Here is a 12,354-nt window from a genome sequence, read left to right as displayed (position 1 = left end):
CAAGCATTGTCTACACTGGACGTATGAACTCGTTTAATGCATGAAAGCACATTGATCATTGTGGGAATGGAAGCCTCAACGGGTGTCAAACCCTCAAGCTCTACTAGCCTAATTACTTGGACCCTTTACAATCCAATCTCATAAAGCTAGAAATATTTCTCTCCACCTACACTATATATCTCTCTCTCTCAATCTCTTGGTGTCAACATGCACACACACAAACTCTCTCTCACACACACACACACAACATGCAAGCAAGCTAACAAGACTTACAGCCATAGACATACAAGAGAAGCATGAAATGACAAGAAATCACAAGGCAATGCAAATAGAGAAGCTCTTCAAGCTAGAGCTCAACATTGATTGTATAACCAAGCATGTCTTAACACACTCCCATAAACCACTTATATATAATTAGAGCTTTTCTTGGTTGCCTGCACTTATGGGGTTTCCCTAAAACATGTCTTCATTACATATACAAGCCTTATATGACCAGCTTTCATTACAATAGTGGGCCTTTGACCACCATATACAATGTGAAATATCCAAGCTAGGGTGAGGATTACAAAGAGTGTACAGAAAAAGAGTAACATATGTGTCATTGGGCCTTGTCTTAGAGCCATAATTATAACTTCCCGATGTGGGTGTGATAGCTTTCCCATCACATCCTTACTCCATTGTAGGGTGAGGATTATAAAGAGTGTATAGAAAAAGAGTAACATATGTGCCGTTGGGCCTTGTCCTAGAGCCACAATTATAACTTCCCGATGTGGGTGTGATAGCTTGCCCATCATGTCCTCACTCCATTGTCCTCACATGAGAATGCTCCTTACCAATGGGGTAAAGGGAGAGATCTCTATGCCTAAATGGATGCAAAAAGAGATTCATCTTAGTGGTGGATCTTTCTCACAAAAGGCAGGGGAAGAAGAAGAATGCAAGAGGGAGACCCTAAAATAAACCTATCCAGCATGCATCCATTAATAAGAAATTAAGATTCAATAGCATACACGCAAGCAAGAATAGAACCTAAGAAGGGGAGCTCACAAATGGAATGATTGTGTATTTCTTAGTGTTAAAAATGACTTTGACTAGTTTTTACACTAGGCCAACCAAGTACTTTATTGCAAAGGATTGTGTATTACTTAGTGTAAAAAATAACTCATACTTTATTGCAAAGGATTGTGTATTTTTTACTTAGTGTAAAAAATAACTCATATATAATGAGTTATATACAAGTGACTACCTTGAGCTAACCCACCCTAGGAGCATGGAAGCATGGGAGCATGCTCTAGTGGGACTAGGGTTTAGGCCTAACCTTGAGTTGAGGTTAGGGTCAGGCAACCAAGGGTTACACATGGAAATGGAAGGTCAAGAGTCACTCTGGAAATGGAAGGTCAAAAGTCACTTGAGAGCTCTCCTATAATAGGAGCATGGCGCACTCTCAAGGGAGGTTCTCGTGTAGAGTATTGTACCTATACTCTTGCCATTTCATAGAGCAATGTGCTGCTAGATTGAAGACATACCTCTTGGTGGTATGGGACATCAAGGTTTTGTTGATGTGTGCACCCTTGGGATCGAGGGTAGTCGGGTGGATGAGTATATGCCTGAATTATATGTGTTTAAGCATAGTGATTAGCTAGAGAGATCTTTAGAGTTTTAACACTAACTAGTACCCTTACCCTTAACGGCTTGGTGTGCCCAACTAGAGTCCTAGTTAAGGACATGAACATGGATGAGTTGGCACAAAAAATTCTCAACTGATTAGGCCAACAAAGTGAGAGCCAACCCCAAGGGTAACCTCAAGGCCCTCAAGGCCAGCCCTCACTTCCTCAAGCTAGACACCCACACTTTTTTCCATAGAGAGAACGGCGAGATCTACTATCAAGTTTCTCTATGAGAATGTGATTGCTCATTTCGATTGGCCACTCATTTCACTTGCACACTAGAAATAGTAAATGATTGCAGTACACATTTTATAAACAAAGTGGTGGAGTTCTTGCTCTCAAAGGGTTCCTCGTGGTGCATAAAAAGTCAACACCTTACTACCCACAAGTGAATAGCCAAGCAAAAAGCACAAATATGACTTTGTACACTATTCTCATTAAGATAGCAGAGGCATCGAGCGATGGGAGTACAAGTTACGCTCTGCTCTACGAGTCTACCACATTGCCCCTACAACAAGTGGCTATCAATAACACAACTTTTTAGCTTGTATTTACGCTTGATGAAATCATGTTAATGGAACACTTGGTTCTAATTAGGCCTTCAAATTGTAGCAAGACATAACCTCAAGGGAAACCCTCTCATAGAGAGGTTGGTTACCTTAGAGCACCTAAGGGAGTAAATATTGTGATATTACTGCACCTACTCCTCCACCTTTCTAAAACTCGCATCATTCAATCTCAAGCTCCACCTCTTTTCATTTCTTATTCTTCTCTTATACAAGGCTTTTGAAGCCACCCATCATGATTTTGTTAGCAATCATCTCATGTCTGTACATTACACCAAGGCCTCTGTTGTGGGTGTGCTTGCCCAGTTTTGGTGTTCCCCCATTTTTCCTCACTTTCCATGTATTTTTCCCATTTTTTGGGTGTGGAAAGGCTGTCGACTGTCACCTTCTGCTGGCCGACTAGTGGAGTTGCTACCCAACCTATCCTAGAGCACTTCCCGACTGTTGGTTACCTGGCCGACTAGATTATTGCTGGTCGTGAGCACTTTTTGTGCTAGTCATGAGCATGGCTATTGTCAGCATGTTTTGGGCTGGCCGACAGCAGTTGCCTAGGGCCATATAAAACGGCCTGCCCCCCACACTTGCCATTGTACCATTTCGGGATTTTTTCTTGAGTATATACAAAGTTTATATAGCTTCTCCCTCCCTCCCTCATCTGCGTTTTTCTCTCTACAGTAGTTGTCTTCATTTCGTTGTGCATTCTCACATGGTATCAGAGCCGCAGGTGGCTCTAAGCTTGGAGACAGTGGAACCTTGAGGGTTTGTTGATTTGAGGTGCTGATTGGAGATTGCTTGGGCTGTTCGGGACTTGGAGATCGGGTAGAAGGCGGCCATCACCATTGGACAACCACCTAGCATATTATTTGCATCCTCTTCTTCTTCTTTTTTCCCACCCACGCTCCCTTCACAAGACCTTGTGAACCTTGAGATGGCATACTTGCTTGAGATGGCTGAGAAGCACATGAAGATCCCTAAACTCCCCATGTCCCGGTGGACCGACAGTTGGACGGGAACAACTACGGGGAATATGGAAGGTAATGATGAGTCCGTTTTGGAGTCTTATGACTTGGCTCGTTTCATTGTAGTTTTGGTGTTCCACGGCCAGAGTTGGAAGACAGGGAGTTACCCTCTATACCGAAAGAACGAGAGGCTCAAGCACAGTTATAGGATCGTGATCGTGTCAATGCCCGTGTCCATTCTTTCATCTTCCTTAATTGCACACCACAGGTGATTAATCATATAAAGCATATGACGCCAGCCAAAGGGATTTGGCAGCATTTGGCTTCTCTGTATAACAGGTATCACCCATAAAGGGGATCTCCTTGGAAGTGAAGATGCGAGTGATGAATCCTGCAAAGTCGTCGACGATGCGGGAGCACATCAACGAGTTGCAGGCTCTTCAATAGGAGGTTCTTCAAGCAGGAAAAGGGATGTTCTGAGGACATGGCCATCACATTGTTGTCCCATTTGCCATCTCAATACTTAGCATTTTACTCCTCTTTAATCACCAGTGGCAAGCTCAGCACCATCACGTGGGAGGAGCTTGTGCCTATGGTATTGGACCAACAAGAGAGTTTTACGAACTCTCTAGAGGGTGGAGGTTCTGAGGCCTTGACTGGACAGCAATCGAAAGGCCATAACAACAACAATAAGGCAAAGGGAAGTCTTGATTAGAGAAGTGTTCTGAGAAGAAGCCCAATTTAGACCGTGAGAAACTGAAGGCCAAGCAGACTTATTAACGATTGTGGCGAGAAAGTCCACTATTGGAGAAAGTGTCCCCAGCGGAATACCGTGGAGTGCTAATTCTTCAGCTTCAGCCTGCAAAGACTCCAGCCTTTGTGCACTTGGAGATTTTGGACACAGATGCTTCATCTTCTTTGAGCGAGGAGGCAGTTCGCTTCACTCACCGCCGCCAGGGATCCTCAGGAGTGGATTCTTGATAGTGGTGCTTCCAGGCACATGACTCCTTCCGATGAGTTCTTACTGGATCTTAAACGGCAGTCACGTCGCATTTTCAATGGCGACAATTCCACTATACCAATTCATAGTGAGGACAGGAGGAGATCATTCTAGATGGCAAGGGGGGAAGCATTCCTCTCATGTTCTTAACGTCCCCACACTTGGTTTTCATCTATTGTCAATGCATGAGGTTTGCAAGACGCCACTTCCGGGTGGAGTTTGAGGAGCATTCTGTTGCTCTACGTGGGAGTTGGTTCCGAGGCTGTCAAAACGGTCAGTCATTGGTGTCAAGTGGGTCTTTAAGACCAAGTATACATCAAATGGGCCAGTGGACAAACACAAAGCCAGACTTGTGACTAAGGGTTATGCTCAATGGCCTAGCATCGACTATGAGGATACCTTTCCACCGACATCAAGGATGACCACGATTCGGACCATTCTTGCCCTTGCCTCTTCTCATAGATGGCCCGTATATCAGATGGATGTAAAATCCACGTTCCTTAATGGTGACTTGCAGGAGGAGGTGTATGTTGAGCAACCTCTAGGCTTTGAGGTTCAGTGATCAAAGGGGATGGTTTACAAGTTGCAGAAGGCCTTGTATGATCTTAAGCAGGCTCCCAAGACTTGGAATCAGAAGTTTGATTCCTTCTTTCTATCGACTTGATTTCAAAGATCAGTTTGCAGATCCTAACTTGTATCCCTTCCGAGAACGTAGTTTGGTCACGTTGATCATCCTTTATGTGGATGACCTCATTCACTGGCGGTCATGTGGAGCACATTGCAATGACGAAGACTGCCTTGTCAAAGGAGTTTGAGATGACCGACTTAGGCTTACTTCACTTCTTCTTGGGATTTGAGATCTGGCAAACCCAAAGGGGGTTCTTTGTCTCTCAGCAGCATTATGTTCATGAGTTGCTTGAGGCCTTTGGAATGGAGAATTACGAGCCTATCACATCATTGATGAACCCAAACGCGAAGCTTACAGGTGAATGATCCTTGTGAGCCGGTTGATGCCTCTCTATATCGGAAGCTGGTTGGTTCATTGATATGGTTGCTAAGCACCAGATTGGACTTGAGCTTTCCTGTGGGGCTATTGAGCTCGTTCATGTAGATGCCTTTGAAGTCTCATCGGGATGCAGGATTGTAGATCTTGTGGTATCTGCAGGGTATGAAGGATCTTGGACTCTTCTACGATACTAGAGGGGAAACGAAGGACCAAGTTTGACTCCAAGGCTGGAGTGACTCAGATTGGGGAGGAGATCTAGACACGAGGAGGTCTACATCAGGCTACAGTTTTACCCTCGGCTCAGGAGCTGTTTCATGGAGCTACAAGAGACAACCGTCTGTCAACAGAGGCAGAGTATCGCGCTGCTTGTGGTGTTGCTTGCGAGATTGTGTGGCTGCGGAGGTTGCTTGGCAAGATTGGGTTTCCACATAAGGAGCCCACGGTAATCCAGTGTGATAACCAAAGCTGTATCGATCACTATTGCTCAGAACCCGATCTTCCATGCCCAGACCAAGCACATAGAGATACAATATCACTTTGTTCATGAGAAGATTTTGGTTGGTGACGGCTTGCTTGTTTATTGTTCGACGGAGGAGAATGCAACGGACCTCTTCACGAAGTCTCTACCTTAAGCTATGCTTCGGCAACACTCCAGCTCACTGGGGTTGGTTCCACATCCAGGAGCTGAGAGGGGGTGTTAGCAATCATCTCATGTCTATATATTACATCAGGGCCTCTGTTGGTGCTCGCCCAGTTTTAGTGTTCCCCCATTTTCCTCACTTTCCATGTATTTTTCCCATTTTTTCTAGGTGTGGAAGGGCTGTCGATTGTCATCTTCTGCTGGCCGACTGGTGGAGGTTCTACCCAACCTGTCCTAGAGCATTGCCGGACGGCTGGTTACCTAGCCGACTGGATTATTGTTGGTCGTGAGCACTTTTTGTGTAGGTGGTGAGAAGGCTTATGTCGGCCTGTTTTTGCCTGGTTGACCAGCAGCTAGCTGCCTAGGGCCATATAAAATGGCCCTTGCCCCCCACACTTGCCATTGTACCATTCCATGATTTTTCTTGTGTATATACAGAGTTTATACAGCTTCTCTCTCCCTCTCTCATCTGCGTTTTATTCAGAGAGATTCTACTATGCTCCATATGCTCACAACAAGAAGCTCGAACCAAACAAAGAGAGTAGCACAGCCCTTCTTCATTGTAATCTCATGAGCTTTCGTCTTTGATCACGTGTCTCCGACCACCAACGAAGCAAACAGTTATGGCATATCATGTTATCCCTTTGTAATACATGTATCAAGCCTGTTGAAGCAAAAGAATCAAGGAGTGGATACCTTGCATCTTTCATGAACATTCTCCTTTTGGGCCTTCAAGCCAATTGCATAACATAGCTCGCCTTCGAGGGGAGCTGCTCTGGCGCTAGCCAGCGAAGGGCACAGCCAACCTATTGGTGTTAAAGAGGTGCTAGCAGGAGGGAGAAGGCTGATCACGAGCAGTGGTAATGACTGTCATTGCATCAATGAAAAAGACGAACGCACAATTTGTAGGTACCAAAGTTGGGAATTGTAGAAATTAATATACAAGAGAAACATCATCCCCAAGAGGCTGTGCCCTTCCTTCCACACCTCATACATATGGTGTGATTCGGGATGTGCCAATGGTAGCACGGATCCATGTAGTTAGTTGTTTGGCACGCTCCAAATCAAAGGGTAACTTCCTAGTACAGCTGTCGATTCTACCGCCGATTACATTGAGATAACAAACAAACTGGTTATCCTTTCCCCCCTCCTTCCATTTTTCGTCACGCAATGAATAATGAGGCTATTGAAATTCGTACATCGCCGATGAGAAGAAAGAATGGCATGAAGTCGAAGAGGGGAGGATGAGAAGCAGAGGTCTGAATTTCGAGTAGGTAGCCTTGCGCGCTTGCGCAAATCGATGATCAAGAGCCTAGTAGAGCGTTTTATAAGGAGTAGTAGCCTGGGCAGCGACTGGCCCGTCTCTCCCTCTCTCTCTCCCCGTTTTCTAAATCGTCCCCAATGAATCAATACAATTGACACTAAGCTAGGTGAGAACACACGTCTGGTACCATTTTTGTTTTTTATTTTATTTTATAAACAACAACAACAACAAATAGGTGTAAACATATTTGTTGTTGAAAGCAAAGTATTGGCTGTCTAGTGAACAGTTGTCAGAAGGCAAGTGGTAGCGCTAAACAATACCAGAGCGAGCTTCTTGTGAATGGGGACGTTTGCCACTACTGAGTGTGATGGAAAACGCAGTAAGAACAAGTTTTCCCTGTTGCATTTGTGCTCAATATATATACGGATGCTCCTCCATAATGCAGCCACAAGGTACATCAAAAATGGTGGTTCCACTTATTACACCACCACCACCAAAAGCTATTTTAAAAACCAGAATGTATTAGTATGTGGATGCTGCTTATCCCAAATGACAGAGACTTGCGGAAATTGCATAGACATAACCGATTCAGGAATCACTCTGCATTCCAGGCGATAAAGTACTATGAATGATTCATGGTTAATTGAAAGATCTGGGGCGCATTAAACCATTACCATCCTTCTGAAAACAAGTGCAACCATAGAGGTATTGGTTAGATGCTGCCCCAAATTTATTTCACGTGGTGTCTTGGTGGCATGAAGGGAAGATAGAGTCTTGAGACTTTCTTACAGACACATGAGCGTTGAGGCGAATCACAAAAATGAAGCTCAAAATCCAGAAACGTGAAAGTTTTAGGATACCATTTGCAAGGTATCAACACGACCCCACAACGATTAAAATATATTTCCAAGCATACATCAACCCGAGCTACTTACCAACTTACACTGAGCGAACACCACCACTAGCTAACATCCATGGGCTAGATGGAGGGGAGAAATCATGAAGCCATAAAGGAAACTAACCATAGGTTCTCACTTGCTCGCATGCTTACCTCAACAATCACAATGCCATAAAGGAAACTAACCATAGGTTCTCACTTGCTCGCATGCTCACCTCAACAATCACAATGCCATGAGGCCTCGGCAAATATTCGAATCAAGAATCACATACTATCAAAGTTCAAAGTGCCCCAAGAAGTTTTTTGTTTGTTTTTTTAGGAAACTAACCATAGGTTCTCACTTGCTCGCATGCTCACCTCAACAATCACGATGCCATGATGCCTCGGTAAATATCCGAATCAAGAATCACATACTATCAAAGTTCAAAGTGCCCAAAAAGTTTTTGCTTGTTTTTTTTTGGAGCCAGGGTCAAGGGCAGTCGGAGCCGTCCCTAGACTCGAACAGAAACGCTTTTCGCTACTCCCTTAAGGCATAATAAGCCCCAAGAGACCTAGTTGCCTAGGCAGGACAGCCACCAAGTGTTTCAATTGCGTTTCAAACGGGTTTCATAAAATCAGCCCAAAGTTTCCTACAAGTTTCTGACCTACACGTTTTTGCATGTATAAAATTTCAATTATATACTATATAAAATATGTAAAAATAACCCTCAATGCATAGAATACATGAAAATATCAATTTAAAGCCTACATGTTAGTTGTAACCATTTACAAAGAGAGTAACGTCTTTATCAAAGTAGTCGCAATTTTCAGATGATGGATTTGGGGCAAAAAAACAAGTTAAAAAAATGCATGAAAGAAACACGGAAACGTTTCAGAAACAATAGCCTACATGTTAGGTGTAACAATTTACAAAGAGAGTAATGTCTTTATCAAAATAGTCACAATTTTGAGAGGTTGGATTTGAGGGGGAAAAAAACAAATTTAAAAAAAATGCATGAAAGAAACGCGTTTGCTGTAGGAAACGTTTCCAAGTTTCCTACCCTGAAGGAAACGCGAAGTTTCCTACCCTGAAGGAAACGCGTTTCCTGGCAATTATGCAAGTTGTGAGGAGCCCAGGTAGTGTACGACTACGACTTGCCTGGGGAACTATGCCCCAAAAAGTCGTGCAAACTCATATCAATGCTGGTTCAAACCAAAAGAATTGGCTGTCAATCATCGCTTAAACCAATCCTTACAAGAGAAAATCATAGCCTTTTGGCCAGTCTGTACATGTATAACTTCCTTTGTTTGTCGCACTCTCTGTACAACAGGCCCCATCCAATACTGGAGTACATCATCATAGTAGAACAAAAATGCCGAATCTGCTACTCTAGGAGAAGAAGAAGCCACATACCTTCTCCAATTCCTTTTACTAGCAGACAAAGTTCACCTTGCAAGCTCCATCAGCTACAGAACAAATTTGGTGAACATGGACATAACGTGTCAACTTGAATTATCTCCCAGATGGAACATGAGAACATTGCTAACAGGTATTCTACTTTTTAGACAATTCACACAACTCTTCTGAGTATGGGGATGACAATCTGCAAAAGCAAGCTCTCATCCTTGGTCTCGATATTTCAAACACGAGCATTAGATATGCACCTGGGAGAAAAGGCCCCAGTAAGATGAGACACTGCTGTGACCTTCATCTGACCCTCGACATTAGTGTTGGCCTCACGTAAGACACTTCAGCGTTCACGTTTGTGTGCTTCAGATTCGATATGGGCCCGGGACACAAGTTCAGCCCCAAGAAGATGGCACTGCTGTAACTTGTATCTCATGGTTGAAATTCACTTCAGCCTTCATGTTTGTTTGCTTCAGATTAAAAGTACAAGAATTCTGAGCTTTCTCACAAACTGACAGACCAAAAATCCCAGATCTTCTCACATCATACCATCCATGCAAAGTCGTTGCACAAACATTGGACCCTTTCAACAAAAAGTATCCACCCATTGAACAAGAAGCTTATCGTCTCTTTTATCAAAGTGATGGGACATTTGAATCTGTGAGGAACTATGAAAGAAAAAGCCCCTTACCACAACCAAAAGTCTTCACAGAGTTGTGACAAACTGGGACTTATCTTGGCCGGTCACCTTGCATGTTTGGTAGCTCAGTAAGAGACACACTACCATTGGAAGGGTTTTTCCTGTTATCAGCAAAGCATCCGAGTCTAATGCCTCTCATTGAGACTTGCAACACCAACACGACAAACTGGGCAACTGCCACTGCAAACCAGCCACTTCTCTATGCAATCCACATGAAAAAGATGGCAACAAATTGGAATTTTGCGCAAAATATCCCCCACCACATAATCACCAAGGCAAATAGGGCATCTGAAAGAAAATCAGAAGCATTACAATGGCAATGTCATTGTGAACAATTAGAACACTTAGTCAGAAATCAGAAGCATGAGTCTAGACAGCTCTTCGCTTCTACTTACGCTTAACACTATAAACTCAAACATGCATAGCATAGATTACAAGCTATGACATACCCACATATCAACAAGTCCAAGTTTGGGTGCATGAAGAAGAAAAACTTACTGTGCCTCATCCTTGGCAAGATCATCGTCTTCAAATAGCACCACGGGAAAGCTTTCAATAACCCCTTTGTCAAGTCCACCTTCATTTGATACCTAGCAGTATGAGTGCCAAATCTACAAATCATATCTTTATTCAATGCCAAACCACATCTCTTAATCAAGCTTGAGCCAAGCAAAAAGGACTAGTTAGAGAACGTTTTAAGTTCCTCTGTGAGAACATACATTTTGATCCTCCCCGTTGCCAAAGTCGAGAGCACCAGATTCTAGATCCAAACTCTGTGAATTAGGTTGACGAAGAATTCTTTCAAGGATGGCCACAGCAAAGCAGAGAAGAAATGAGGAGCTCACAGTTACCAATATTATCAACCCAGTGCTGAGCCCTTTTCCACCTGTGCAAGATGCAGCATTTACATTAATCAACTGTTTTTGAAATTAACAATGTTGACAAGAATTGAAATTGCTGCATAATTTAGCACAAACGGATTTAAGCAAAGCATGTACCAGGGAAATACACTGTAATATCATAGAACGAGGTTTGATGCACAATGTAGTCGAGATTGAAAACTCCAAATATAAGTTCTCCTGCGAGAGTTTCAGAATCACTATGGTACACCAACAAATCAGCAGGGGTATTACCACTGAATGCTAAAGAATAGTTGGCTAGTGTGGGAAAGCCTCCATTACTGGCCAACAAGATCGAATTGCTCCCATGGTCAGAAAAATTTATCGACCACTTACTCCCGTAGTGGACCTTAGGATTGCTCATCTTAAAATATGCCACTTGACCTGGAAAAAGCCAACCGGAGATATTCTGTTTGAGATTTGGAGAGTCGAGTGCTGCAAAACCCCAAGAAAAAAAGTAGACCATCAATAAAAATTCTAAAACTACCAGTATCAAGCGATTCCAGCACACTTCCCCACTATCAAAAATGATAGCGATGGCCGTTGTGCTGATTACGACTGTTTGATTATTGTGTGTACTCTCAATTATTGTTGTTTGGGTTTGAGTCACAAGAACAAAGGTTGATTGGTTATTGTTAATTTGAAAGGTGAGAGAAGCACTTTAAAAATGAACAAAAGGTGTAGATAATTTTATTTATAGAGATGTATTTATGAGGATCAAAGTGGTGGATGTGATCCAGAGAGTTCAATTGTAAAATATAAAATGATCTAGTTGCTTTGAAATTTAGGCCTGATAACTGGAGTGATTTAGTTGCTTGCTTTTTCTTTACAGGTATTTACCTTGAGACCCATTTTAGTACTAAATATCTTGCTTAAATCATGGAGTTCATCGTTTGCTATGAACCACTCTAGCTCTTGATTTTCGACATGGAATCAGAGGTAGAGAGGACTGCCAACAGAGGGCCGCTTTTGGAGGGCAAACAAAAAGAGCACAATGTGCAACAAGGAGGGCATAGCGTATTCACGTGTGGCACTCCAGAACATCTGCACAAATCTTATCCAAGGCAGCCATATCTCCCTTTAGAACAGCGAGCAGCCAAATGGAAAGTAGTTGAAGGTAAGGTTTTTTTTTCTTGTGTTTAGCTAAACCTTAGGGTTTGTAACAACTTCGTGTAAATAGACCTCCGCCAACTATTGTGTGCATCATGTCCCATCAAAAGGATTCTTCCGTCCCCATGAGAGTGGACAAGGTTTTCCTGAGAGGCCAAAAATCGACCTATCCAATCTACTGGAGTCGAGATGTGGCTCGGAGCATAGGGGTAGACATGCAAGTTTCACGGAAATCCATCACTGAGGGAGAACGTTGAAAAT

General features: G+C 43.1%; 1 protein-coding gene across 9 annotated transcripts in view; it reads right to left on the bottom strand.

Annotated features, from left to right (window-relative positions):
- Positions 1–8,866: 8,866 nt before the first annotated feature.
- The window catches only part of LOC147625546 (uncharacterized), a 28,956-nt gene continuing 25,468 nt past the window's right edge, over positions 8,867–12,354 (bottom strand). For 8 of the 9 annotated variants that reach the window (XM_086817046.1, XM_086817048.1, XM_086817050.1 and 5 more), the window contains 4 exons: positions 11,083–11,418; positions 10,804–10,970; positions 10,583–10,674; positions 8,867–10,372 (listed from right to left, as the gene is read on the bottom strand). In XM_086817046.1, the coding sequence (XP_086673172.1) occupies positions 10,210–10,372; positions 10,583–10,674; positions 10,804–10,970; positions 11,083–11,418 (758 nt within the window). In that variant the 3' untranslated portion in view covers positions 8,867–10,209. The remainder of the gene's footprint in view (positions 10,373–10,582; positions 10,675–10,803; positions 10,971–11,082; positions 11,419–12,354) is intronic. The other variant, XM_086817045.1, reaches the window with a different exon arrangement.

This window comes from Cibotium barometz, chromosome 23 (genome assembly GCF_041138505.1).
Source record: "Cibotium barometz isolate CiBa-2024 chromosome 23, ASM4113850v1, whole genome shotgun sequence".
Lineage (NCBI taxonomy): Eukaryota > Viridiplantae > Streptophyta > Polypodiopsida > Cyatheales > Cibotiaceae > Cibotium > Cibotium barometz.
The sequence above is the reverse complement of the archived record's forward strand: the minus strand, read 5'-3'. Positions and strand labels throughout refer to the sequence as shown.